The 27,050-nt window shown below is 38.0% G+C and overlaps 1 protein-coding gene across 1 annotated transcript in view; it reads right to left on the bottom strand.

Annotated features, from left to right (window-relative positions):
• PATJ (PATJ crumbs cell polarity complex component) overlaps window positions 1-27,050 on the bottom strand; it is a 168,411-nt gene that overhangs the window by 20,605 nt on the left and 120,756 nt on the right. Inside the window, exons 30-35 of the mRNA XM_083359895.1 lie at window positions 26,593-26,684; window positions 18,195-18,267; window positions 11,496-11,567; window positions 11,021-11,141; window positions 10,051-10,181; window positions 1,096-1,179 (exon numbers count right to left, since the gene is read on the bottom strand). Of these exons, the coding sequence (XP_083216021.1) occupies window positions 1,096-1,179; window positions 10,051-10,181; window positions 11,021-11,141; window positions 11,496-11,567; window positions 18,195-18,267; window positions 26,593-26,684 (573 nt within the window). The remainder of the gene's footprint in view (window positions 1-1,095; window positions 1,180-10,050; window positions 10,182-11,020; window positions 11,142-11,495; window positions 11,568-18,194; window positions 18,268-26,592; window positions 26,685-27,050) is intronic.

Genomic DNA, 27,050 nt, shown 5'->3' with positions numbered 1-27,050 from the left:
AAATAAATCATGCTTCTTAAACAATTGAATAAGAATGTATCCATTCTTAATGTCTGATAAAATTATTTGAAAATGTAGATTTCCCAAAATCCTTAGTGCAAAGCATGATGATAGAAAAGGCAAGTTCTGTATTCTTTTCTGAAGGAGTAATACTGAAATTCTACCGTAAAGTCTACTAATTTCAGTAAGGTTTATCCATGGGTAAATAGACATAGTACAGTATTGCTTTCTGACCCTGCTGTTTTGTATGCATAATAAAGATCTACCTGTTTTTCTCTATTTTTAATTTTTTTTCACAATTCTATCCTTTGAAAGCAAAATAATACTTTCATATATTCCAACAGATGGCACACCATACCACAGCAAAGCTTTAAATTGGTCTTAAAACAAATATTAATATTAAATTGCAAATGGAGCCAGAACACTGTTTTCATTATCATCATGGCCAAATAAAAATATCTCTTGGTTGTAACTACAACTACTGCAACTTGAAACATGTACCCTAATGTAATTTCTGGAACAGATCTGCTATTATGCTTTATTCATCTCTGACAAAGCAGTTTTCATATGTAAGGATATTTTTAAGACCTCCCTCAACTTCTACATTACATTACTAGATTAATCTAATCATCTTGCAAGACGTTGCCTTCAAAATGGAAACAGTAGTACATAGGAGAAAGTTATTTTGGCGTAGTAATTAATGAAAGTGAGCTGAAAAGCAGGAAAAAATTAGTTATGGCCCTTTCTTGGACACAAAGCTGGCTGGATGCCTTTAGGCCTGTCACTTTCTCTTAGCTCTGGGGAAAAAAGCAATGGTAAATAACTTCTGTAAAATATTGTCAAGAAGCCTTAATGGACTTTTCCTTGTAGTTGCTAGGAGTGAAGACTAATTTGAAGTCACACACCTCCTAAGAATATTTATAAATTATATAATATATGATAAGAAATATTTGTGGGACTCAAACAATTAATACTAGATTTTGAATTTATGCACTGCCCAGTTGGAGCAAATTCTCAGTCATAAGCATTTCAACACATCCATACAGTTAGCCCGAAGACAAGAGAAATATTCAAGAAAGTAAACTTGAAACTCACTTCCAGAATTTGATCACCAGCCCAAAGTCGACCATCTCTTGCAGCTGCCCCTTCTTCATAAACTTCATGTATGACTATGGCATCCTAGAGAAATATACAAGCTTTATATCAATACTTACAGTTTAAAATCTGGTAGTTAAGAACATAGAATGATTGATAAGCAGACAGATAGGGAGGGAAGGAGGTAATTACATGTCAAATTTCTCATTACACATAAATATATTACATATTAAAAGGGACGCGGTGGCTCAGTGGGTTAGGATCCTGAGCCTGTCGATCAGAAGGTCGGCAGTTTGGCAGGTCGAATCCTGAGTGCCGCGTAATAGAGTGAGCGCCTGTTACTCGTCCCAGCTTCTGCCCACCTAGCAGTTCGAAAGCACGTAAAAATGCAAGTAGAAAAATAGGGACCACTACGGTGGGAAGGTAACAGCATTCCGTGCACCTCTGGCGTCTAGTCATGCCAGCTACATGACCACGGAGACATCCTTGGACAAGCGCTGGCTCTTCGGCTTTGAAACGGAGATGAGCACCGGCCCCTAGAGTCGGAAACGACTGGCACACATGTGCGGGGGAACCTTTACCTTTACTTTATATTACATATTAATAGATATTGTGTTAATGTTTAAGATCTGCTTTAATACTGTATGCAAGTTTAGGCTGCATCAATAGAATATAGTGTCCAAATCACAATAAGTTAATAGTTCCATTATATTCCCCACTGGTCAGACTGAAACTTGAGTACCTGTATCACCATTTAAGAATTCAGACAAATTGAAACAGATTCATAAAAAGGCACAAGGATGATCCCTTGACCTGGATATTCTGCAGAACTATTGACCAGTTTCCCACCTACTAGGGAAAAGATTAATGAGAAAGTGGTGTTGTTGATCTGGATCCAGTTCAATTTAGATTCTAGCCTGGATATCAATGGAGATGACATTGATTATACTTGTGAGTGTTTACTGGTAAGAAGCCTATGGAGGAATATGATGCAAAGTGCTAGCTATCATCTTTAAAGCCCTTCATATTTCAGTCCTGGGGCTATATGAGACCATTTTCTCCTTGTAACATTTGAGACAATTATCTGATAACATTGGGGTAATGCAGGGTCACTTTGGTTCTGGGATTGCCATCTGGGAAGAACCATCAAACCTTGCCTTTTCATTATGGCTTCCATTCTCTGTAATAGCTTGAGTCCTGGATGACCCAAGTGGTCTCCTGCCTCCTAGCTTTTAGAAAGTTAGATTTAGAAAGACAAATTTTGGCTACATCTGTGTTTTTTTTTCATCTGAGAGTAATTCATATTAGACTTCTACCAATGTTAATATGAGAAGGTGATTCATTTAATCTTGGGGATATCTAAATCGACAGATTTAATGAAGAATCAAAAGTTTGAAGGACTTCATGGGATAATGAAGGGGCAGCAAAGGCGGCCTCTACATCTGAGAAGGGCCTCCTTGTAGCCATGATTCACTTATTTCGGGCACTCTGAGAAGGCATTCAAAGGTCTGGGACAGGTATACAAGTAGTCCTTGACTTATGAAAAGAAATGAGCCCAAAATTTATTTTGATAAGCAAAGCAGTTTGTTAAGTGAGTTGTTCCTCCTTTTAAGACCCGGTTCAGACAATTCAAAATAAAATTGGATAATCTCTTTTAAAAATATTTTACTATCACGTGGGAAGTCAACCCCCCCCCCCCAGCCAAGAGAAGGAAATATATTTCCTCAAAGGATCTTGAAGAGGCAGGAAAGAATGCTCAGTGTTCTTAGTAGCCCCAGGTCTCCCTTCCCCAAGCAGAAACCAATTCTGTACAAATGCAGATGTAAATCCAGGTTGGTTGCAGGCCCCCAGCTGGGAGATTAAGAAGAAAAAGACACCTAAAATCTATATGCCCCAGCCCCAGGGAAGCAGGATATGACCTTTGGACATAATAGGATTGACCTACCACCATCAAGAATACCAGAAAGGCACACCCAGACTCAGGTCAGAATACATGACACAGGAAATACAAAGCCTGAAACAGGAAATAACTCCAAACAAAAGGCTCCAGAGGGTATAAAAACCCATTCCCTATATGTGCTCAGTCCTTTTTCTGCTAGAACCATCTTTCTGTCTGGTTTTCCTCTTCAATAAACTATAACCTTCTTCTTAAAGCAGTCGCCATGTTGTTTATCCCCAGCTTGGACTGAACCATGATGAAGACTTTTCCTTCAACAATCAGGTACATAGTCCAGTCAAAATTAGCAATTATTCTCATATATATAAACAGATGTCCTTTTACCCTTCCAAAGACATCAGAATCTTGTCTTCAGAAAGCAGTAATCTGCCTCCATTTCCCCATTATTAAAGTATCATTATATCTCTCTCTCAAAAAAAAATCTTAATTTTATCTGGAAACAATCTTTGGCAAGGCTAGCACATTAGCACAAGACAACAGTCTGTAAGTCCATTGAGTTTCTTTAGGAAATATGATTAAAATTACATTTGCTGTATTTACTTTCTAAGCTTGTTAAACGATCTGAACAAAGCACTATCTGCCAAGTCTTTCTTTCTTTCTTTCTTTCTTTCTTTCTTTCTTTCTTTCTTTCTTTCTTTCTTTCTTTCTTTCTTTCTTTCTTTCTCTTTCTTCTTTCTTTTTCTTTCTTTCTTTCTTTCTTTCTTTCTTTCTTTCTTTTCTTTCTTTCTTTCTTTCTTTCTTTCTTTCTTTCTTTCTTTCTTTCTTTCTCTTTCTTTCTATTTCTAAACCACTCATATCCTTCAGAGATATAGGAGAAAAGTACACATATTTCTTAAAAAGGGAACTGAAAATTTAAATCTTTCGATACATAAAAGGAACACTAAGAACAAACATTTACAAAACGGTTTGTTGTTTCTTCTGAAACAAACATTTACAAAACAGTTTGTTGTTCCCTTGGAACATAAGTGAACTATCAGTGTATGACTAGTAGCAAAACTTTCTACCTTTTTCTCTTCAATTTCTGTTACTTCCACTTCCACAATTGATATATAGCTTTTTTTTTCAAACTTGCATTTATAGTAAAATTAAATATCTAAAGTTCTTTGAAAGCATTACTGCAAAGACCCAACATGCGTGACCACAGAAAAGGGAACCAGAAATAAATCTCAAAGATGCTTCTAAAAAGTTAATCCCAATGTTGATGAGGGAATCTTACTCATTCTGTCTTTCAAGAATAACATTTGGAATTTATTTTTGATATAAAGCCATTGATCGTAGACAGAACAGTTAGTCGGAGTTCAGGAGAATGTGTTCAATTTAAAAAACATCTTTCCCGAAGCAGTGCTACGTCACTCAGAGCAAGGTGACACGAAATGAAAAAGACAAGGAGGAAAGTAACAACAGCTTTGCCCTAAAGCAGTGCTTTTGATCAAAGGATTGTTTCGAAGCTTCGCTTTTTCTTTTAAACCATGCAGTTATCAGTATTTACAACTAGGATGCTGTTGCAAAATGTTACACTGCCGTATCACATTTCTAATTACTCTGTTTGGGTTTTGAGGGACATTATAGTGGCCATTTATTTACAGAACACCACAGAACCGCAAACTGCCGATTTAGGAATCAATCTGTTTACAGGAAGCTGCATAATTAAATTACAATTACTGATACAAAAATATGGTTTACACATGCTAACAGAGCGATATCGCTTTAGAGGGGGGGGAATGAAAAATTCAACCAGCATAGGCAGAAAATTAGAGAATGGGTTGGGGTTTTTTTAGTAGTACAGCAGTCGGTTTTTCAGATTGCGTCTCAAATAAACAGACAAAGATATCAAAGATCTGTGTGTCTTAGCTTAGACAAGAACTATAGTACAGTCTAAAGTAAGATATGTAGATTTAATGTTGCACAAATCATAACTGTAAGTCCTTGACTTACAGCAGTTCATTTAGTAACCATTCAAAGTTACAATGACAGAGAAAAAAGTGACTTATGGCCACTTTCCACACTTATGACCATTGCAGCATCCCCATGGTCACGTGATTTATATTTGGAAGCTTGACAACTGGTTCGTATTTATGACGGTTGCGGTGTCCTGGGGTCATGTGACCATTTTTGAGATCTTCTGACAAGCAAAGTCAATGGGGAAGCCAGATTCATTTAACAACCATGTTACTAATTTAACAACTGCAGTGATTCACTTAACAAATGTGGGCCAGAGAAACAACATAGTCTAGTACGGATGTATACATATACATGGCGAGAAAAACAAATCTTGCGAGTTTACTGGAAGGATGGCTTAGGGAACAAAGCTGTTACAGAATCTGATATCCTACTAGAAATACTTCGAAACTTCCCCCTAGAAGGGAGCAACAGAAAACAGACCGTGAAGTGGGTGTGTGGGGTCTAACAGTGCTTTGAGCTCTAAGCGCATAGCGCTTATAAGCAGCATCCTGAATACCAGGAAATGGGCTTCCTATAATCTTCTCAATTGTCCTTACCACTCTCTGTATGGACTTTCTATCTGAGGCACTGCTACCACCAAACCAAACCGTAATGCAGTTTGTTAAGACGGTCTCAATCGTACTTCTGTAAAAAGTGGCCAGGACAGAAGGAGAAAGATGTGCTCTCCTCATCTGATGCAGGAAATGCAGATGCTGGTTTGCACACTTCACTAAGGATGATGTGTGGAGAGACCAAGTCAGATTGTTGCTTATCTGCACCCCTAGGTACTTAATACCATTGACCACCTCCACAGCTGCAGCTTGATACAGAGTGGAATATGGCTATGCTGGCTCTTTCTAAAATCTACAATGATCTCCTTTGTTTCATTAACATTCAGAACCAGGTTATTTTTATTGCACCAGTCCACCAGAGACTTCACCTCTTCCCTATAAGCATCTTCACTGTCGTCCTGGATAAGACACACCACTGTCTGTTATCCACATACTTCACAATATGATTTGTAGCAGATCTGGCACAGTCATGGGTCATCAACTTGAACAGTGATGGACTCAAGACACAGCTCTGTGGGGAACCTGTACTCAAGAAACTTTTCAGGGTAAAAAAAAGTCAAGATGGTAGTAATGACAGTGTGACAGTATCACAAGGCTCTGTCTTAGGCCCAGTACTCCTCAATATCTTCACAAATGACTTAGATATGGGAATAGAAGGGGAACTCATCAAATTTGCAAATGCCACTAAACTGGTAGGAATAGCCAACATCCCAGAAGACAAGCTCAGATCCAAAAAGATCTTGACAAACTTGAACAATGGGCCCTATCCAACAAAATGAACTTTACTGTGGAGAAAAGCAAAGTTTTACATTTAGGCAGGAAAAACCAAAGGTGTAAGTACAGATTAGGCAAGACCTGACTCAAAAACAGTAACTGTGAGAGGGACCTTGGAGTCCTAGTGGATGATTACTTGAATATGAGCCAGGAGTGTGTAGCAGCAGCCAAAATAGCTAATACAATCCTGGGTTGTTTAAACAGAGGCATAGAATCAAAATGATGTGAAGTATTAGCACCACTTTATAAAACCCTAGTAAGACCACACCTGAATACTTCAACCAATTTTGGTCATCATACTATAAAAAGGATGTTGAGACTTTGGAAAAAGTTCAGAGAAGAGCAACTAAAATGATCAAAGGCCTGAAGACTAAAACAAATAAAGAATGGCTGCAGAACTTGGGTTTGGCTAGTCTTAAGAAAAGAAGAAATAGGATGACATAATAACAGTATTCCTGTATTTGAAGAGCTGCCACAAAGAAGAGGGGGTCAAATTATTCTCCAAAGCACCAGAAGGCAGGACAAGAAACAATGGTTGAAAACTAATCAAAGAAAGAAGCAACCTGGAATTAAGGAGAAAGTTCCTAACAGTGAGGACAATTAAGCAGCGGAACAGCTTGCCTTCAGAAATTGTGGGCGCTCCATCACTGGAGATTTTTAAGAAGAGGCTAGACAGTCACTTGTCTGAGATGGTATAGGTCCTCCTGCCTGAGCAGGGGGCTGGACTGGAAGACCTCCAAGGTTCCTTCCATCTCTATTCTATTCTTTTTGATAGAAGCTCTGCTCATTTTCATGTGGGTCTGCACTCTGCAGATAACCCTGAATGAGATTGTTGCAGAAAGTATACCTAATTGATTACATCATCATAATTTTTCTCAATGGTCCTAGAGAAACACGATGTTGCAATGACATATTTATATCCAGAGCCCACTTAGAAGAGACATAGGAAAGCCAAGATGTGGTATTATGGGTTTGCTGAACTGCAACTAATAAGCTGAATCGAGGAGCTGTTCACAGTGTGCTAATTCTGCTCCAGGAAAATGATCAGCCCATGTAGTTTGGTTTCAATAATAATCAAAAGGTAGGCAAAATTTATATATGGATGTGAAAGTTTGCATTCTTGGAGGGAGAACAGATCCATGTGCAATTGTCATTAGGTACAAACAGCATTAACAACTCAAATGCATAGCCAAGTACCATTGCAACAAAATAGGCAATGTGATGTAGCTGTGTGTATGTATGTATGTATGTATGTATGTATGTATATATATATATATATATATATATATATATATATATATATATATATATATATATATATATTCATTTTTTTAAATTTGAAAGAAAGCATATCCATATGCATTTTAATGTAATTTTTCATACCAAACTATCAAATGGTTTCAAGGAAACCACTAATATTAGCCTTATGCTTAGTTGAACCTTGTAGCTACATCTGGTCCCACTATTGCAGGTTGCATACTAGTGCCTTTATAGTCAAAGCCTTTCAAATTTTAAGCCTTGAAACCTACCATTTTAATAGCAATATTCATTTGCATTTCTTCAATGTACTCTTATAAAAAATTTCCTGGTTTATTTTGATATAATTAAATTAATTTAAATTTTAATGATTTAAATATTTTTTAAACATATTTCTGGCAATCATATGCTGTAGCAAATGTTAGAGATGTGTTAATAAAACAGAAAAGAAAGAAACTTGACAAAAAGGTAAAGCAAATAACAACTTTGCTTTGATGAGGTAGCTTTATTAACCCCACTGCCCCCACTCCCAAAACATGCTAAGTAAGCAGAGGGTAGAATAAGAAAATTATGCTTAAGTTGCAAAATTCAGGTAATCTACTTCTTAGGCCTATTGGTATCTTGCAATTTTTTTAAAAAAAATCTATCTATCATCTATCTATCTATCTATCTATCTATCTATCTATCTATCTATCTATCTATCTATCTATCTATGTTTTTCATTTCTGTGCCACCCATTTCACTAATAAAGCAACTCTGGTAATGATTATACTGTATTGATAGCTCCTGGACAAAGAGCAGAATATAAAACACAGTTTAAAAAAACAAGTCTTCTTTAAATAAACTGTCAGAAATCATTATTTTCAGAGTAAAGAGACCAGAAACAAGATCCACGTGTTGGATTCCAAGTAGAAAAAAAATACTAAATTGGGATTGTGTCATAACAGGAAGGGATTGATTGATTGACTGTATGCTCTTCAATTTTCAAGACCATTAAACTATAAGTGGCTGAAAGAGTTTGCATGTCCTCTAAAGGTCACAGAAAATTTTTCTTATGCACCAAGAAGATTGATATTTCAAAATCTCTTCTCTTGGAATTACAGGTGAGGTTAAAGCACATTGGATGAACAAATTGCCACCAAAATTAAGCAACATTTTAAATAGTGGCTCTATGTATTTACATTTGTGATCTGTACAGCTATTAACTTTATAAATTAAGTCAAATTCAGAGAGAATCTTGGGTGGCTACAAAGGTTAAACTCACCATGCATTTATACAAAGATATTTGTATATCATTTGGAGTTATCCTAGATGATTTTCGAAGAAGTATACTAGAATGAATCGTTAAAAATGAACAATTAACATGCTAAAAACCTGCAGATTCAAATTAAAACAATTAAAAATATATAAAGTGATGTAATTATTTGCTACAACAGCCGTAGTTGGCAAAATTATAGTTTCCTTTTCCCTTCATCGCAAATATAGTCACTTAAGTCCTCTTGACTGGTCAGCCCCTTACCTGTTCAGCTGAAGCCTAGTTCAGTGCTCTATCTCATGGGATATCTCCCTTAAAAGGTGAAACTAAGTCCTCTTTGAGGCAGGATGATTGAATGGAAGACAATTCTGGCTTTAGAATTTCTCCATAAAATCTATGGCCCTAATTAAGTTAGAGAGGGGGAATGGTTTAAGAACCTATTTAAGAAGTAGGCAAAATATTGCCAGTGGTTGCCTTCATTAGAAGTACAACAATGCTTACTTAGAACAGAAAGAGGTCAGTCTTCATTACAGACTATGATGTCAAACAGATAACAATGTTGTGTCTAAAACTCAACAGGGCAGGAGATATGTCAATCCCAGGTCTTCCACAAGATAAAACAAGAACATTTCATGGGACATTCAAGGACTAATCTGTAGAGAAGAATTCCCTTAACTTCCAAAAGCTTCTTCTTCTATCAGCCTAAGTAAGTTGGATATAATTAAGGATTGTAGAGCATCATGGAGATCGCTTTGAGGAAAATATTCAGAAACCATTAGAAAATAAAATGGCAGAAGCGTTCCTTAAGACTTGGGAAAAGAGGTAATGTTAGAAAGAGATCAGGCTGGGTCCTCCATGACTCAGAGGGATGAGAGGAAAAACACACTCAGACTTGCAAAGTACTGTCAATATAATCTCAATAAAACTGACTTTTAGTTGTCTTTTGGAGTCTGTTTTCTGATCTGGATAACCTTGAAGAGCTGACGCTTATCCACCCTCTTAACAAAAAAGCATTAGTGCATTTTAACTCTACAATCTCCCTATTCCAGGAAGGCCATTATTGTTTCTCCACTTTAATGTCCTCAGATCACATTTCTATTTTCTTTAATTTATTATCCCACAAGTGAGAGGATTTGCCATTTGTAAAAACTGTCAGTTATATACACACACTCTCTCTCCATTCAGAACAAATGACTTACAAGCGGTGTGTCCTTTCCTCCTACAATGCTGAGTCCCAGACCTGATCGTCCTTTGGATATTTCAATAGTCATTTCTTGGCCAGGAATGATTGGGCACATTGCTGGATCTACTGGAGGAGGTGGAAAGTTGTCTGCAGCAAAAAATAAAAAGAATTACTCCATACAATTGGAAGAATTGTGTAAACACATTGCAGAAGAATATGTTAGTTAGAATGTCTTAATGGATCTGATTAAAGAAACATGACTCTTGTAAAAACTTAAGTTTGCTCAAGGAAGGAAGGAAGGAAGGAAGGAAGGAAGGAAGGAAGGAAGGAAGGAAGGAAGGAAGGAAGGAAGGAAGGAAGGAAGGAAGGAAGGAAGATAGTTGAAGTACAACAGGGGCATTTTTATAAATAATATTGTGTTGAAATGGTTGTTTCCAAAAAAGAGAGCAGAGATTGTTCCCTTGCAATACAGCTTCTTGATTTATTGTCTAGGCAATAGGTCCTATTATCACTATGCCACTAAATGCAGAATAAGCATTTGCTATTTAAAATCCATTTGGGATTTTATGTTTTGTTACTAACAGGGATTTTTCTCCCCTCTCCATATTAATTTGTTTACGTAAGGCATACACGAAGAACTCAGTTTTTCAGTTCTTAATGCTCTCCATCCATTTTTATTTTAAAATCCAAAAGTATAAAAACACATGCCACATGTTGAGGCGACAATTTTAATTAAACACAAAGTAGAAGAAGACATTAAAGGAAACTTCATTTTTTTTAAAAAAAGCTTGCATTTCTATGAAAATAAAAAGGACATGCTCAGTGTTGCAATAATTGAAGTGATACTTTAAACAATACTTAAATGCCTTTAGACATTTACCTCAGTTAAACTATATTTTTTAAAAAAAATAAAAAGCAGCATTACCACCCTAAATTCTGAGGATTAACACAAAATACTTCTTCAGATGGAAATAACAGGTTCATACTTCGGTTGCTGAATTCTATCTCTGGAGGATAAGATGATTCAGGGGCCAAAGAAATTTCATGTAAATTGATGGGGATGGGGTTCACTGTGGAAGACTTTGTTTGCTTTAACTGGTTTTGAAGCTGGGAGAGGCAAAAGAAAAAATAAAATAAGTATTTGAATGTTTAACCGCCTATGAAATTCTAAACAAAAAGTTAAACCATTGTGCAAGTAATATTTACATGAATCAGGAATGGAGAATGAACAATTCTAGTTATCTGTCTACTTTTGGAACATCAATTTCATATCTCTCTCTACATGAATGTATGAAGAATTATTTAAAGGTAAACTCCTAATGAAAAGCTGTAAGAAACACTCATGTTTTGGGCTATTTTATGTGTCTCTTTTAATTGTCAATATGTAAAATTAAACTGAACAATGACTAATAAATAAAATCACTTCTTTTTTCATTTAAATAATAGAATTGAAATACCCACATTTTCTGGAGGCTGGTCTGCCTTAACCTGCTGATCTTCAATTGCCTGTTTTTCAGCTTTGCTGCTGATATCCTAATCAATATGGATACATAAATTGTAAAATATTAGCTTGTGATACATTGTGGTCAATTTTATGAACATTTGCAGTTGCCATACTGCTGCTTCTGTTGAGGCAACAAGCTGATATTTGATTTTCAGTCCAGAAGCAATTAGTCATTGCCAGAGTCCTGTGACTAAGAATTTATAAATCTTTACCTGCAGCATTCTCTAAGATAAATATAAAATGTAAAGCTTTTTACCTCACTTATTTGCCTTGGACTAAACTAGTATTGATCTAATCCAGACATGTCAAACACAAGGCCCGGGGGCCGGATCCGGCCCGCCAAGTGGTTTCATGTGGCCCGCGAAGCCATCCTGGAAACAGTGAGGGAACGGCCCCCACTGCCTTGGCCCTGGCCCAGAGACCCTCCTTCTGCCAGAGACCCTCAGATCTGTCCCACTCCTGCCCAGGCCCCCATAGGCACCCTTGATGCGAACGATGTAGAGCTGGCCACGCCCACCCAGTAGGCCATATGCACTCTAGCCATGCCCACCCAGTAGGCCACGCCCACCCTGGCCATACCCACCCGGCCCCCTGAGGGCAACTGCAATGCTGATGTGGCCCTTAATGAAATTGAGTTTGACACCCCTGATCTAATCCATTTTACCTTTATTTGTTTGAATGTAACGTGCATTTGAATATATCAATCAATCAATCAATCAATCAATCAAAGTGATTGAAGTGTTACCATGCTTGACATCTCAAATTTGTTTGCCCATTTGGAAAGGATCTTAAAAGTATAGTACTTATTTTGAGGACCTTAAGGATATCATGATTAGAAGCTAGTCTAATGATTATCATCACATATTATCACTTAAATATGAGCCAGCAGTGTGCTGCAGCTGCCAAAAAAGCCTACACAGTGCTAGGCTGCATTAACAGAGGGATAGAATCAAGATCATGTGAAGTGTTAATACCACTTTACAATGCCTTGGTAAGGCCACACTTGGAATACTGCATTCAGTTTTGGTCACCACGATGTAAAAAAGATGTGAGACTCTAGAAAGAGTACAGAGAAGAGCAAGAAAGATGATAAGGGGACTGGAGGCTAAAACACATAAGGAACATTTGCTGGTATTGGGTATGTCTAGTTTAATGAAGAGAAGGATGAAGGGGGACATGACAGCAGTGTTCCAATGTCTCAGGGGTTGCCACAAAGAAGGAGTCAAGCTATTCTCCAAAGTATCTGAAGGCAGGACAAGAAGCAATGGATGGAAACTAACCAAAGAGAGAAGCAACCTAGAACTAAGGGGAAATTTCCTGAGAGTTTAGAACAGGGGTGTCAAACTGCCGGCCCACGGGCCAGATGCGTCATGCCAAAACCATGCTTACCCCAGCTCCAGAAATGGGAAAAAAGTTGCAATACGTCACAACATGTCATGTGACGTGGCGAGTTTGACACCCCTAATTTAGAACAATTAATCAGTGGAACAATCTGCCTCCAGAATCTGTGAATGCTCCAACACTGGAAGTTTTTAAATGGACAGCCGTTTGTCTGAAATGCTATACGGTTTGCTGCCTGAGAAGGGGGTTGGATGAGATGACCTCCGAGATCCCTTCCATCATCATCATCATCATCACCATCATCATCATCATCATTTAACAGTATAACTAAACAACCATATTACTATTTCTATTTGATATGGAAAAATGAAGGATTAATTTTAATGGCTATTGTTAGCCAAGTAAAACCCTGGTTCCATACTAATACTGTCAGTATTACTGTTTAACATTTTCCTCTTTTGACGTACTGAATATCACCACATGTATAATCTTAATGTTTAGGTGCTACACAAATCCAGAAAAGCATCCTATTTTAAGTAATGCAAAGAAATGGTACATTCATTCACTAGGAGCAAGGTTCAGGGATGAAGTAAAAGAATTTTCAAGTCATATCAGGCTTACTGATTATAATCCATTTCTGCTCATACTTGTTCGAGACGAATAATAATGCGAAAGCTTATCACCAAGGACTATGGAAATCTCAGGAGGAAGTTGAAGATCCTAGAGATGTAGGCGGCATTTCTGTTCATTTTTCAAAGAAGGCTACTGACAGGCTGTACATTTAATGTTGAGAGAGATTTATTTTCTATCAGCCTCAAACGTTAGTCCTGCTTTTTCACCCTGCTCTTTGTATATTAGAACATGTTTGTGTGTGTGTATTCTTGCATGCATGACTTCAAGTCAGTTTTGATTCTAAGCGACAACATGGACAAGTTCCTGAAATTCTCTTGGCAAGATTTCAGAAATGGTGTGCTGTTACCTCTTCTCTAGGGCTGAGAGAAAGTGACTGGCCCAAGATCACTTAGCTGGCTTTGTGAAGGAGAATTCAGTCTCCAAAACTGGCTCTTGAATTACTTTAAATTTCCAGCATCAGATGAATTGTACTCTAGGGCAGGGCTTTTCAACTGGTGGTACGCATACCACTTGTGGTACTTTGTCACATGGCAGGTAGTACATGATTGCTAGCCAAGTGTAGCAGGGGAGGGGAATGAGCCTAAGCAAGCCAAGCCTGAGGGAGAGGAAGCTGCAGCTGCAGGACTGTCTGGGCTCGGCAGATTGGCTCCAGCTGATTGGCATTTCCAGAAGCAGCTTGGAGATAGAGGTGAACTGAAGAAAAAAGGGGGGGAAGAGAGGAGAGGCTATAAAAGAATGTGGTTTGGGAGGGGGAAGGGGACAAAAGACAGCAGGAAAGGTTTAATCCCTTTAAACAAATGTAATATTAGTTTGAGTCTGTCTGTGGTTTTTAGAAAGCTTTCTTTGAAGGTAAACTGGCTTAATTTAAAGCTAAAGCTTTTCACAATTGCCAGAGCCTTTCTGTCTTGGATTGCAACATTGTGACACGTGACACGCCTGAGGCAGCTTAAAGAGGAAAAAAACCGGAGTCTGTGTTTCTTTATTTTCTTGCTTTGCACTTGATTACTGTGTCTTTAAGGATACAGGGAAGGGATTGGGGGTGGGGGGGTTGCATTCTTACTACACTGTGGAAGAGCTCAGAAGGACCAACCAGCTAGCTCAGGAGTCTACAAACTTTGAAACTTTAAGACCTGTGGACTTCAACTCCCAGAATTCCTCAACCAGCCATGAGGGCTGAGGAATTCTGGGAGTTGAAGTCCACAAGTCTTAAAAGTGCCAAGTTTGAAGACCCCTGAATTAGCTGGTAGTGGTGCATATTAATAAACATGGATAAATTCATCATACATCTGTCAGTGCAAAGGAAAAGTGATTCAGCAAAGGAACAGCCACCAAAGAAATTAAAACTGGTACTTTTTTCTTTTGTTCTACAGTCTGCAATATTTTATTAGATTATAGAATAAAATACAAAAATACAAAAGCAAATAGTAGGACACAGTGGGGAGGAAAAAGGGGGGGAATGTGAGGGGGAGAAGGGAAAAAGAACAGAGTTCCTCTGTTTCAGTAGAAGGAAGCATTAACATTGAACCTCAACTTTTTACTTTTCCATAATATTATAAACTAACCATTTCTATAACAACAAATGAATCTAATCAGTAAAACTCAAAATCCCCCCCCCTTTTTTTTAGTCATCAAGTTTTTGACACCTTGCTAAGCACTGGTGGCACCCAAATATTTTCATGTCCTAAAAGTGGTACAATCTATGAAAAGGTTGAAAAGCCCCGATCTAGGTCATGATTGCCCCAAATGTGGTTTTTCAAGAGGACTTTTGTTTTTCCTTGAAAACATTTCACTTCTTATCCAAGAAGGTTTTCAGTTCTGACTGAATGGTGGAGGATGGAAGATTTATATTCCTTGCAGTCATCTGGTCATTTGCATTCATTCTGAGAGCCATTGAGGCTACTTGGATGTTTATCTGCTTTCTCTGTGTAGATTGTGTAGTAAATAGGAGTTAGGCGGTGCAGTATCCCTCTGTTGAGAGAGGGCTGTTCGATCTTTATTTTAGCAAGCCTCTTTGACCGCTCTTTTAAATCAGTGCTCCTCTCTGTCCAGAATGTGGATTTTGCTGTCTTCAAAAGAGTGATTTTTGTCTTTCAAATGCAGATGGACTGCTGAATCTTTTTTTTAATTGAAAAGTTTTAAAATACATTTTTAAAAACATAAACTCCCTCCCTCCCCCTCCCCCCCACTTCCCCTCCCTTCCCCTCCCCCCTGACTTCCCAGAGCTGAATACAGGGTATAAACTTTAAGCAACTTAAGCTAAAATATGCTAACCAACTAAAAAAATACACTTTAGATTCTATCACACTTTAACTCCTCTTAACATAACTAAATAATAACTAATTGATAATACATCATATAATACTAATACTTATTCATATACTAAATGAAACTTTCTAGTCCCATATTTATTCTGAATATAATCGATCCATCTTCTCCATTCCAAAATATATCTCTGTTGCGAGTGTTCTTTCAAATATGCTGAAATCTTTGCCATTTCCGCCAGGTTTGAAACTTTTAAAGTCCACTCTTCTATAGTAGGCAGTTCCTCCTTCTTCCAATATTGCGCTACCAAGAGTCTTGCTGCCGTAATTAAATTTAACATCAATTTAGTATCTATAACAGTACAATCTGTAGTAATACCCAACAGAAATAACTGTGGAGAAAACCTTATCTTTTTCTTAAATATCTTCTGCATATTCCACCAAATTTTAATCCAAAAAGCTTTAACTTTTTTACAAGTCCACCATATATGATAATAGGTTGCATCCTCACAACCATACCTCCAACATTTAGGTTGATAATTCGGATACATACATGCTAATTTTTTTTGGATCTAAATGCCATCTATAAAACATCTTATAAAAATTCTGTCTTAAATTTTGTGCCTGTGTAAATTTCACATTTCTGACCCATATCTTTTCCCAGATATCCATCGCTATGGGCTCCTGAAAATTCTGGGCCTGAATCTTGTCTTGACTGGTTTGTTCTCCTATGTTGTGCCATGTGTTTATGAAGTGATTGTTTTGTTCCTCCGTTGTACAGATCTGTACATGACTTGCTGCATTGTATTGCGTATGTCACATTGCTCAGTTTGCGTCTGGGTGTTTTATCCTTCTATGTAGGATTCCAAGTATAAGGAGACCTTAGATAATGTGCTCAGAGATAGATTCAGGAGAGTGCTGTCAACACTTTCAGCCACCTTCATCCATTTTGCTGCCACTACTCTGTCTTTTGTCATCTTCTCCCACAACCACATTGCACAGTTGCTTTTTTCTTGGCTCCCTCCTCACTGTTTGCACTGCTGCTCTGCTTTTTTTTTTCATCCTCTCTGCCTGCTGGCATGAAAGAGTGCTAGTAGCTTTCTCCAGCTGCCAACAGAAAAGCTGCAGTTTTGCACATATTTTTGCTTCTTCAAACTGTGATTGCTGGTTAAATAGCAAATGAACATCTGATCCAATAGAATACTATAGTCTTCTGTAATGCATGATATCAGAGAATTGTGCTTGGTGTAGAAACTGGCTTTAAGAAGCCCCAGGTTCGTCTCAGTCTGGATAAGGCAGCAGCTATAGTTTCATGCAGACAGTCCTTGAGTTACGACCACTCAAAGTTATGATGATGCTTGACAAGGGGGACTTATGACTGGTCCTTGGAGTTATGGACATTGCAGCTTCCCTGCAGTCATGTGCTTACAGTCTGGGTGCTCAGTACCAAGCTCATGATAACAAAATCACAGCAAGCTGTTGTCACATGATCAGGATTTCTGACGTTTTCTGCTGGCTTCCCACAAGCCAAGTTGATGGAGAAGTCCGCAGGCGGCCACAAGTTGCTTCTTCTACTTCTCCTTTTTCATCTACCCGTGTTCTATAGCACCTGCCCACAGCACTCCCTTGCCATCCATGGCAACTGCCTGGCCATAGCTATCACCTGCCAGTCTGGGATTCCTGCTTCTTCCTGAATGACCTACACAGTCCTGGAGTTACAATGGCAACTGGGACAGCCATCACTAAATGTTATGATCACATGATGTTGTGCTTTACAACCACATCACTTAGTGACAGATTTTCCAGTTCCAGTTATGGTCATAACCCAAAGACTGCCTGAATTTAAAAGATATCCAGTTCTTATTAATAATACAATATGGGATATCTTCACAAAAAATCTATAGAAATAAAGTTGGACCATATTTAGCAATGAAGTTATTTTTGTGAATGTACATAACCTAGTCATACCAATTTTGAATACTTATATTGCATGCTATTATTATTTATCATTATTAACATTTATTATGGCTGCCCATTCTGGGTAGCTTACTGTCTGTCTGTGTCTGTCTGCGTTCCTAAGACTGAGGAAAAGTACATTTTAACTCCAAAAGAAACTTTGCCTAAATATCAGTTTTAAGATATTTCTACTATCAAATGAAATAATTTGGACTTACTTTTCTTGGACAATATAATATCACAAATGCAAGTTTTCTATCCAATTCATCTCTGTTTTTAATAGCTCTTAACTTACATTGTGGAAATGTTCGTTCATTGATTACACCACTTAGTAACTGTTCGTCCTGTAGCCAAAGGATATTTCTAATGCTTACTGTTAGGATTTAATTACATACATGTTGGGATTATATAAAGCTAATTATGATTAATTGTTCTCATTTAAAATACGTTGGAAAGCATTCTTACCTCATTGGAAGACTGGGTGCAAGAGGGTAATGGAAAAGGAGCTACAGCCATCTGGTTAAATGCATCCTCATTGCTAACAGTCAAGAGAAAAATAATTGATTAGTCAAACTAAAAGGACAATTCACATTCAATCTCCCTCTTTGCCCTCTCTCTGGTGAGCTAAAGTTGTTTATCATATTTGCAACCTCCTTTCCTCTGTGATTCACAAAAGGGTTTTAGGTCCCTCATTTCAAAATACTTAACCAAATTGAGATTGCTACATCATCTGCTTTTAATACTTGCCTCCAAAACAATAACAACAAAAAACCCCATTTATTTACATTTGTGATCTGTACAGCTATTAACTTCATAAATTAAGTCAAATCAAAGCAAAGTTAACAATATATTTCCAGCAAGAAATGGACCAGGTAATTAGGATGCTGGATAGATATGTACCATTATTTGGAGAAACCTAGCTCATTTCCATATGTTCAGTTGCAGACAGTTAACGCAAGACCCTTATGACAAAACAAGGGATATTTCCCAAAGGATGATGAGGCTGAGCAGAACAATCCTATTTCAAAAGGGCTACCTCTATGGATTAGTAGATGGGGAGTTGGAAAAAAAGATCTGGAATTTTGTTACGTTGACTGTGGTGAGAATTTTATACGCCCAGAAATCGAAAGATATTCCAGTCTCCACCATAGAAAAATGGATGGGAAAAGAAAAGTGATGGAGGTAGAGGAAATGGCAAAACTGCTTGCTTTAATCAGAGAAAAGGTTTGTTTCCTCTTGGAAACTGCTTCTGGACATTGTGCTTAAGGTAGAAAAAAAAACCAAACTCTTGACATTGGGTTTTGCTGATTTGTTATTATAGAAATGGCCGGTATTTGTTAAGTTGGTAAAGTAAAAACATGACACTGAAATTTTATTCTGTATTTTACTGTGTTGAAAAAAGTTGGAAGCTGATGTTTATTTCTTTCCCACTCTATCTATACCTTTCTTCTCCCCCTTCCCATTTTCCTATGGTATTTATTTTCATTTGTATTTTCTATTATGAAAATTTTTAATAACATTACTCTACGTGCCCTGTTTGTAGTTGAAATAATCTGATCAGTTCCAATAGCATTTTCATTATTGTTCCATGCTGTAGTAATTAAACAATGGTACATATTTTAATCAAGTTTATATTACAACAACAACAACAATAATAATAATAATTAAAAAAAAGTTGGAAGGGACCTTGGAGGTCATTGCTGTATTCAATGCTGTACTTTCAAAAATATGTTTTATTATTATTGTACCAATACAGGGAGTCCTCAACTTACAACCATTCATTTAGTGATTGTTCAAAGTTACAATGGGACTGAAAAAAGTGACTTATGATTGTTTTTCACATTTATGACCGTTGCAGCATCCTCATGGTCATGTGATCAAAATTTGTATGCTGGGCAACCTATAGTATTTATAATGGTTACCGTGTCCCAGCATCATAGAAGCACCTTTCGTAACCTTCTGACGAGCAAAGTCAATGGGGGAAGTGAGATTCACTTAACAACCGTGTTACTAAATTAACAACTGCAGTGATTCACTTAACAACAAGAAAGCTCGTAAAATAGGGCAAAACCCACTTAACAAATGCCTCACTTATCAACAGAAATGTTGGGTCCAACTGTGGTTGTAATTCGAGGACTACCTGTATAGGAAAAATAACACTCCCATGTTTATGACTAGGAATGAAGGTGAGCTATGATTTCTGCATAATTTGGACAAAGATATTGAAATCTACTAGATAAAAGCAGTTGGGAGAAAAACACCTTAAATTTTCCCCCAAAGTACTACGTTGAGAATTTTCCAGAACTCATATAGTTCTTAAGAATGTGGAATGAAAGAAAGCAAGGAAAAAAGTATAAGGGGATAAATTGACTTGTTTTATTGCTTAGCTATATAAATCATCTTATGGTTCTCTGAGTGGATTAGAATTTGCCTGGATAAAATAACAAATGACAGGAAGTCCTTTTTAGCAATAATGAATGTAAAACACATTTTAAAAATGTTTATGCCATTCTGCACTAATGCATTTTTAAGGAAATCCAATATCGCTAAGTGATATAATCAAATCTGTGCAGAATGTTGTTAAGTAGTTAGCCCAACTCACCTCACAGGGTTGTTGTTGTGGGGAAATCAGAGGAGGAAGGTGTGTCAAAAAAAAACACACCTTACACTGATGTCATTGTGTTTTACCTCCTTCTTTCTTTTGGGCCTCTAAGTAAATGACATCAAGTGGGAATATGAAATAAAGGTCAGAATTTGCACAATTCTTAGACATGATGAGTGAGCGCACACACTTGTTTAATGTCAGCCAAGAAAAAACAAGAAAACATACAATAGCTAAGAATGTCAGCAAACAGAGAAAAGGAAGAAAAAGAAGACTACGGAATTTAAAGAAAAATTTACAAACACCAGAGTACTCAAGAAGAATAATAATGGGAGAGATTTAATAGAGGAAATTCAGTTAGGTTAGGGAAAGACTTTTAGAAATGGGAGACGAAACTTTTTACAAATTGAACTGTAGGCAGGCAAAAGCATTTTTTCACAGAACTGTTTTTTAAGAGGTTTTCAGAGAAATACTGTATTCAGTATTCGGGAACTTGTTTCCACTAGAAAACACAATGGCACAATTGGCAATAGAAGAACTATCACAAAGAACAGTAGCAGGTTGAGATGAAATATAATACATTTATATATGACCACCCGTCTCATTTTCATGAGTCTTGGTGGCTTAGAAAAACAGAAGGGAAATATTGTATAAATAAAGAACCAAGACTGAAAACAGCAGAAACAACATAACAATGGGTTAGAGACTGGAAAAGATCAAAACCATGGCAAATCTAGACAGCACACCTAAAAAGCAGAGACATCACCCTGTCAACAAAAATGCATATAGCAAAGGCTATGGTCTTCCCAGTTGCAATGTATGGCAGTGAAAGCTGGACCATAAGAAAGGCTGAGCGCCAAAGAATTGAGGCCTTTGAACTATGGTGCTGGAGAAGACTCCTGCGAGTTCCTTGGACTGCAAGGCGATCAAACCGGTCAGTCCTAGAGGAGATCAACCCTGACTGCTCTTTAGAAGGCCAGATCCTGAAGCTAAAACTCAAATACTTTGGCCACCTAATGAGAAGGAAGGACTCACTGGAGAAGAGCCTAATGCTGGGAAAGATTGAGGGCAATAGAAGAAGGGGATGACAGAGAATGAGGTGGCTGGATGGAGTCACTGAAGCAGTAGGCGTGAGCCTAGATGGACTCCAGAAGATGGTAGAGGACAGGAAGGCCTGGAAGAACATTGTCCATAGGGTCGCGATGGGTCGGACACGACTTCGCAACTAACAACAACAACAACAACAACATATATCTATGCTAAAGAAGGGAGTTGCACGAGAAGGAAGAATCTAACTGAACCATTGCAGTACTTCTCATGCATACAGTGTTTTGAATAAGATCTTGCACAGAATAAAACATCCATAGTTGATGAGAGAAAAGATAAATGAATGGGCAGAAGGCCATGATATCAGATATCTAGCTTTAGCTGGGTAACCTTTGTTTATTGATACAGCAAGGCCTTTGATCATGTAGATCATGCCAGAATCTGGAATATATTAAGATTATGGATGTACATTCAATATTTCATTCAGAAATATCTTGAATGAGAAACTACTGTAAGAACTGAATTTGGAGAAATGCTGTAAAATGCTTCAGAATAAAACAAAGTGGTGGTGGTGGTGGTGGAGTAAGGCAGGAAACAATTAATCTCCAAATCTGTTTATAATACAGGCAAAGTAAACATGGCACTAATTGGAAGAAATTGAATCAAATGGGAGACATTTAGCCAGAATTAGAGGATAGATGTATACCCTGGACTTTAAGAAGAACTAATTGATTGGTTCTAGACAAAAACAAAAGTGGTTGGGCTAACTGCTCCTTTGAGAAAATGATCAACAGCTAGAAATTCAAATATTTTGAACATATGATGCAAATGGAGGATGAAAAGTGGGAAATGGACTAGTAATGGAATCAAGGAATGGAATCAAGGATCAAGGAATGTCATTAGAAAAACGATGGCTACTTCCTAGAGACAAGGTCATATGATTGGCACGGTCTGAATCCCATTCAATGGCTATAAATTAAATTTGGACATGAGGTTCTAAGGAGATTAAGGGAATATTAGACAGACCCAAGGGACGCGGTGGCTCAGTGGGTTAGGATGCTGAGCCTGTCAATAAGAAGGTCGGCAGTTTGGCAGGTCGAATCCCGAGTGCCGCGTAACAGAGTGAGCGTCTGTTACTCGTCCCAGCTTCTGCCAACCTAGCAGTTCGAAAGCACATAAAAATGCAAGTAGAAAAATAGGGACCACTACGGTGGGAAGGTAACAGCATTCCGTGCGCCTTCGGCGTCTAGTCATGCCGGCCACATGACCACGGAGACATCCTCGGACAAGCGCTGGCTCTTCGGCTTTGAAACGGAGATGAGTACCGGCCCCTAGAGTCGGAAACGACTAGCACGCACGTGCGGGGGAACCGTTACCTTTACCTTTAGACAGACCCAGGATGCAACCCAGTCGTTCTCTTTGATTCATCACTCCTATTCAATAAGCAGGTGGCAATAATGACTAGGAGGGAATTTGCACAGTTTTGTCTTGTGTGTCAGTCTGCCTGTTCCTGAATCAGCAAGCCCTGCTAAGAATCACTCCTGCCAAATTGGACTACTACAATGAACTCTACATGGAGATGCCCTTGGAGAATATCTGGATGGAGCAGCATGGGCACTCCAAGAACATTAAGAGCATTTGTTGCTGATTCACAGAGGAAGGAAGGAAGGAAGGAAGGAAGGAAGGAAGGAAGGAAGGAAGGAAGGAAGGAAGGAAGGAAGGAAGGAAGGAAGGTAGGTAGCTTTCATATATGCAGAAAAGTATAAATCTATCTGCTGGAAAAATCAGACAAAAATACTTTTCCCTTAGAAATCAGTGATATGCACTGAGAACAAAAACCACAATAATTATCCATGGCAAGATGAACAACTCTATATTGGGTTGCCATTTTGAGCAGCAGCTACATTTCTGGTGTGACTAATGTTTAATGCACTCTTGGCATCTGCCATTTCCCATCTTCACTAAAACTGAATTGTGCATGATTTTAATCATATAAAGCCAAATTCATCATAGAAAGAAAACAAAAATTTAGGTCAAAAGAGGCTCCTTCTCATTATCTAGTTGGTTGTGCTTGTTGATATTTTAGCTCTGCTTCAAACGAAACTGCTCCATTGCAGATATATTTTAAACAGTAAAGTAAGCTGTGTTTTGTATAAAAGTATAAAGCATTTGCCTTTTGTTTCCCTATCCTGCAACTATTAAGCAATATAAAATTAATGACTGAATTATGAAGGAAAAGAAAAGTTATTTATGAAGTATCTTTGATTTCCTTTAAAGTTAAAATGTTAAAATAAAAAGGAAAGGACCTAGGAATCCTTTGATCTCATCTTTAATTCAAACATTTTGTTTAGGCAGACATCAAGTTCCTAAGATAATTTTGAGTATGCCCATATCTCTTTATTGCAAAGAGAATATCAAAACTCATTGCTAACAAATGAACATGCTCTGTGTCATTGCCCTTGGTTTTCACTATCTCCTTCCAATTCCTAAATTTTCCAAACAACAACATTAGTAATGAGAGGGAATTCTCATGAACAGAGTATAGTAATTAGGTTTCCATCTTGACAGTCAGGGTATGGCTGACTGATGAAAACAAATAGGTTTTGAAATGCATATCAGTCTCCCTTTAATTCTTTGTTAGCAGTCTAAAAAAATTTACATATATATATAGTTTTCTGAGGTTTTCGTGGGTGTTTGTATGTAGGTCTTTGGTCATTCGGGTTTTTTCCCACGTAGAATTGGAGGTATCAGGGCGACGTTTCGACGAAATCTCATCCGTCATCCTCAGGCTGGTGGCTTCAGCTTCGTTCTTCTGGGAGAAGTGTGTGGTAGTGGGTGTTTTTTCTTTTTTTTAAAACTGCCAGAGGGGTGTGGTCTGTGGGTGGGGGGTTAATTGTGTTCTGATTGGGTGGGAGTGTGTTTTGAATGGGGGCTGTGTTCTGATTGGGTGGGGATGTGTTTTGAGTGGAAGGGCTGGTCTCAGCTGCCAGCCTTAGACCTGAACTGGTGAGTTGTGCTGCTTTTGTTCGGCTCCGTGTTTGTGGTGGTGCCATGTTTTTATAGTGGGAGTCAGTTTGCTTATTGTGTGGTTTGGAGGGGTTTAAAGTGGCTGATGTTGCAGCTGTAGTTAGGTTTCTGTTTTGTGGTTGTGTGTCGTTATCGTTGTGGGTTCGGATTTGCTTTTTGAATGGTTGTGTGGTGGTGATGTCATGTGATGTTATCATGAGTTTGGGTCTGGTATCGTTCTTGGTGGTTGGGACTCGTCTGTCAATCAAGGCGGGTTTCCAAATGGCTGGTAGGCGAGAGGTATCATCTCGCTGTGGGGGTGTTTTTCTATCTCGATGGCTTCTCTGATTATTCTGTTGTTAAAATGTTCAATTTTGGCGATAGTTCTGGTTTTTTTAAAATCAATTTCATGACCCGTGGCTTTGAAGTGTTGGAACAGGGATGAAGTTTGTTCTCCCTTTCTGAGTGAGTTCCTGTGCTCTTCAATGCGTGCACTTATTCTTCTGTTGTTCTGTCCGATGTATGTGGTGGGGCAGGTGGTGCATGGGATTTCGTATACTCCTTGGTTTTCTAACCCAATTATGTCTTTGGGGTTTCTTAGGATGGTGGATATTTTTCTGTCTGTGTAGAATGCTGTTTTGATGTTGTGTTTTTGGAGGATGTTGCTGATTCTGTCTGTGGTCCCTTTTAAGTATGGGAGGAGGGCTTTGCCATTTTCTTGTTCTCTGTCTTGGCTTTTTGTGGGTGTCTCTCTTCGGATTAAGTTGGTAATCATGTCTGAAACCCTCGCTCTAGAAAAATCCAACCACAAACCCAAACTCTGGCTCAGATACGTAGATGACACCTTTGTAATCTGGCCACACGGCAAAGAAAAACTGGATGACTTCCTCACACACCTCAATAGCCTACACCCCAAAATACAATTCACCATGGAAACAGAAGCTAACAATCAACTTCCCTTCCTTGATGTCTTAGTCTACAAGAAATCCAACGGCTCCCTAGGACACACTATCTACCATAAAAAAACACACACAAACCGCTATCTGAACGCACTCTCACACCACCACCCAGCACAGATCAACTCCGTAGCCAAGACACTCATCTCCAGAACAAAACACCTAGCTGACAAACAACACCTAAAAACCGAACTACACACTCTCACTAATGTACTAACAGCCAACGGATTCCAAAGAAACATGATTACCAACTTAATCCGAAGAGAGACACCCACAAAAACCCAAGACAGAGAACAAGAATGACATGATTGCATTAAATCAAGAAAAAACAAATTGGGTTTTAGCACCAGTCCACCAGATACTGGTATGTGGCTAGTCTAATCTCCAAGAGGAAGTTATTCCAGAACGTGCTGCCACCATACCTCCAACACTGGAGGCTTTTAAGGAGGGACTGGAGAACCATTTGTCAAAAATGGCATAGGGTCTCCTGCATGAGCAGGGGTAGGGCTAGAAGAACTTCCAACTCTGTTATTCTGTTATTCTCACCATGGGGTCCTTCACTTCACAGAAGTGTGGGACTGCCAGCACCTGCTCCCTACAATATCTAATGGGGCAAGACAATACTGGTGAAGGTGAAGCTTCTGGAGAAGGTGCTTCTGCAGATATCCAGCAGCTAAGCCTTGAATGGTTTATTAGATCAACAGCATCACCTTAAATTATCTAGAAACTGGTGTGCATGTACACACCCACAAACAACTTAAAACTGTCTTAATAGTTTCAAAACTATTTACTTATTTCTCCATCCCAGAAGCTTTTTTTGAGAATCCTCCTCTCCTCTGACCTGATAGGAACTAGCCAAAATATCTATAGTCTATTGACACGTTATATTCCTTTATTACAATTGGCCTGAACACATTATTAATCACAATTATTCTTCCTCCACTTTTTCTTCTTTTCTAAAATACAGCTGCATGATGAAGAATTCTTCAAATTCAAAAGCTTGACTGTGCAACCCACAATTAGCCAAATGAAGTTACTGCCCCAATTGAATTTCTGACTTTTTTCTCTGCAGAGCTAATGTGACAGCCTTCACTTTGGGTACAAAATAGTTGCGCAACATTTAAATATTTTGCCCTTGACTAAACATGTTAGTAGCTTTCAGTTTTATGACAATACTGAATTTTTTGTTTCTCACTTCAGGCTATTATTTCTTGACCTCATCAGCCCAACTGTTAATGATTATCATTCTTACCGTATAAATACCAGTTTGACCTTTGATGGTGCCGTCTTAATTATTGCAGAAGCATTCTGGTGACTTCTCCCATATAAAATCTGGTTATTTATCTGTTTTGTAAAGAACATTTACCAATTAAAAAGAAGCAAAAGGTCCACTATTACGTCTTAATTTTATTGCAACATTGCATAAATCCCCCTCCCTTTCTCTAAATCTTATTGAGTTACAGGCAAAAATAAAGAAAAGTAAAAGGGCAAAGTGGATGAGGAGACTGTAATTTCTTCCTTGAAAAACAGGACGTTTCTGGCTTTTTTTTTAAAAAAAAAAAGCATTACATTAGCCAATCATGTGAATAATGCTGATAATCAACAGGAAATAATTATGTCATTGCTATAATTCAGGGAGTAAGATTGATTGCTTCAACATAATTCGGGGCATGTGCCACTTCAAACAATATGACTGAATGTATTGGAAAT

Source organism: Vipera ursinii, assembly GCF_947247035.1.
Source record: "Vipera ursinii genome assembly, chromosome: 3".
NCBI lineage: Eukaryota > Metazoa > Chordata > Lepidosauria > Squamata > Viperidae > Vipera > Vipera ursinii.
Note: the sequence above shows the minus strand (reverse complement) of the source record. Positions and strands in the feature narration are given on the sequence as shown.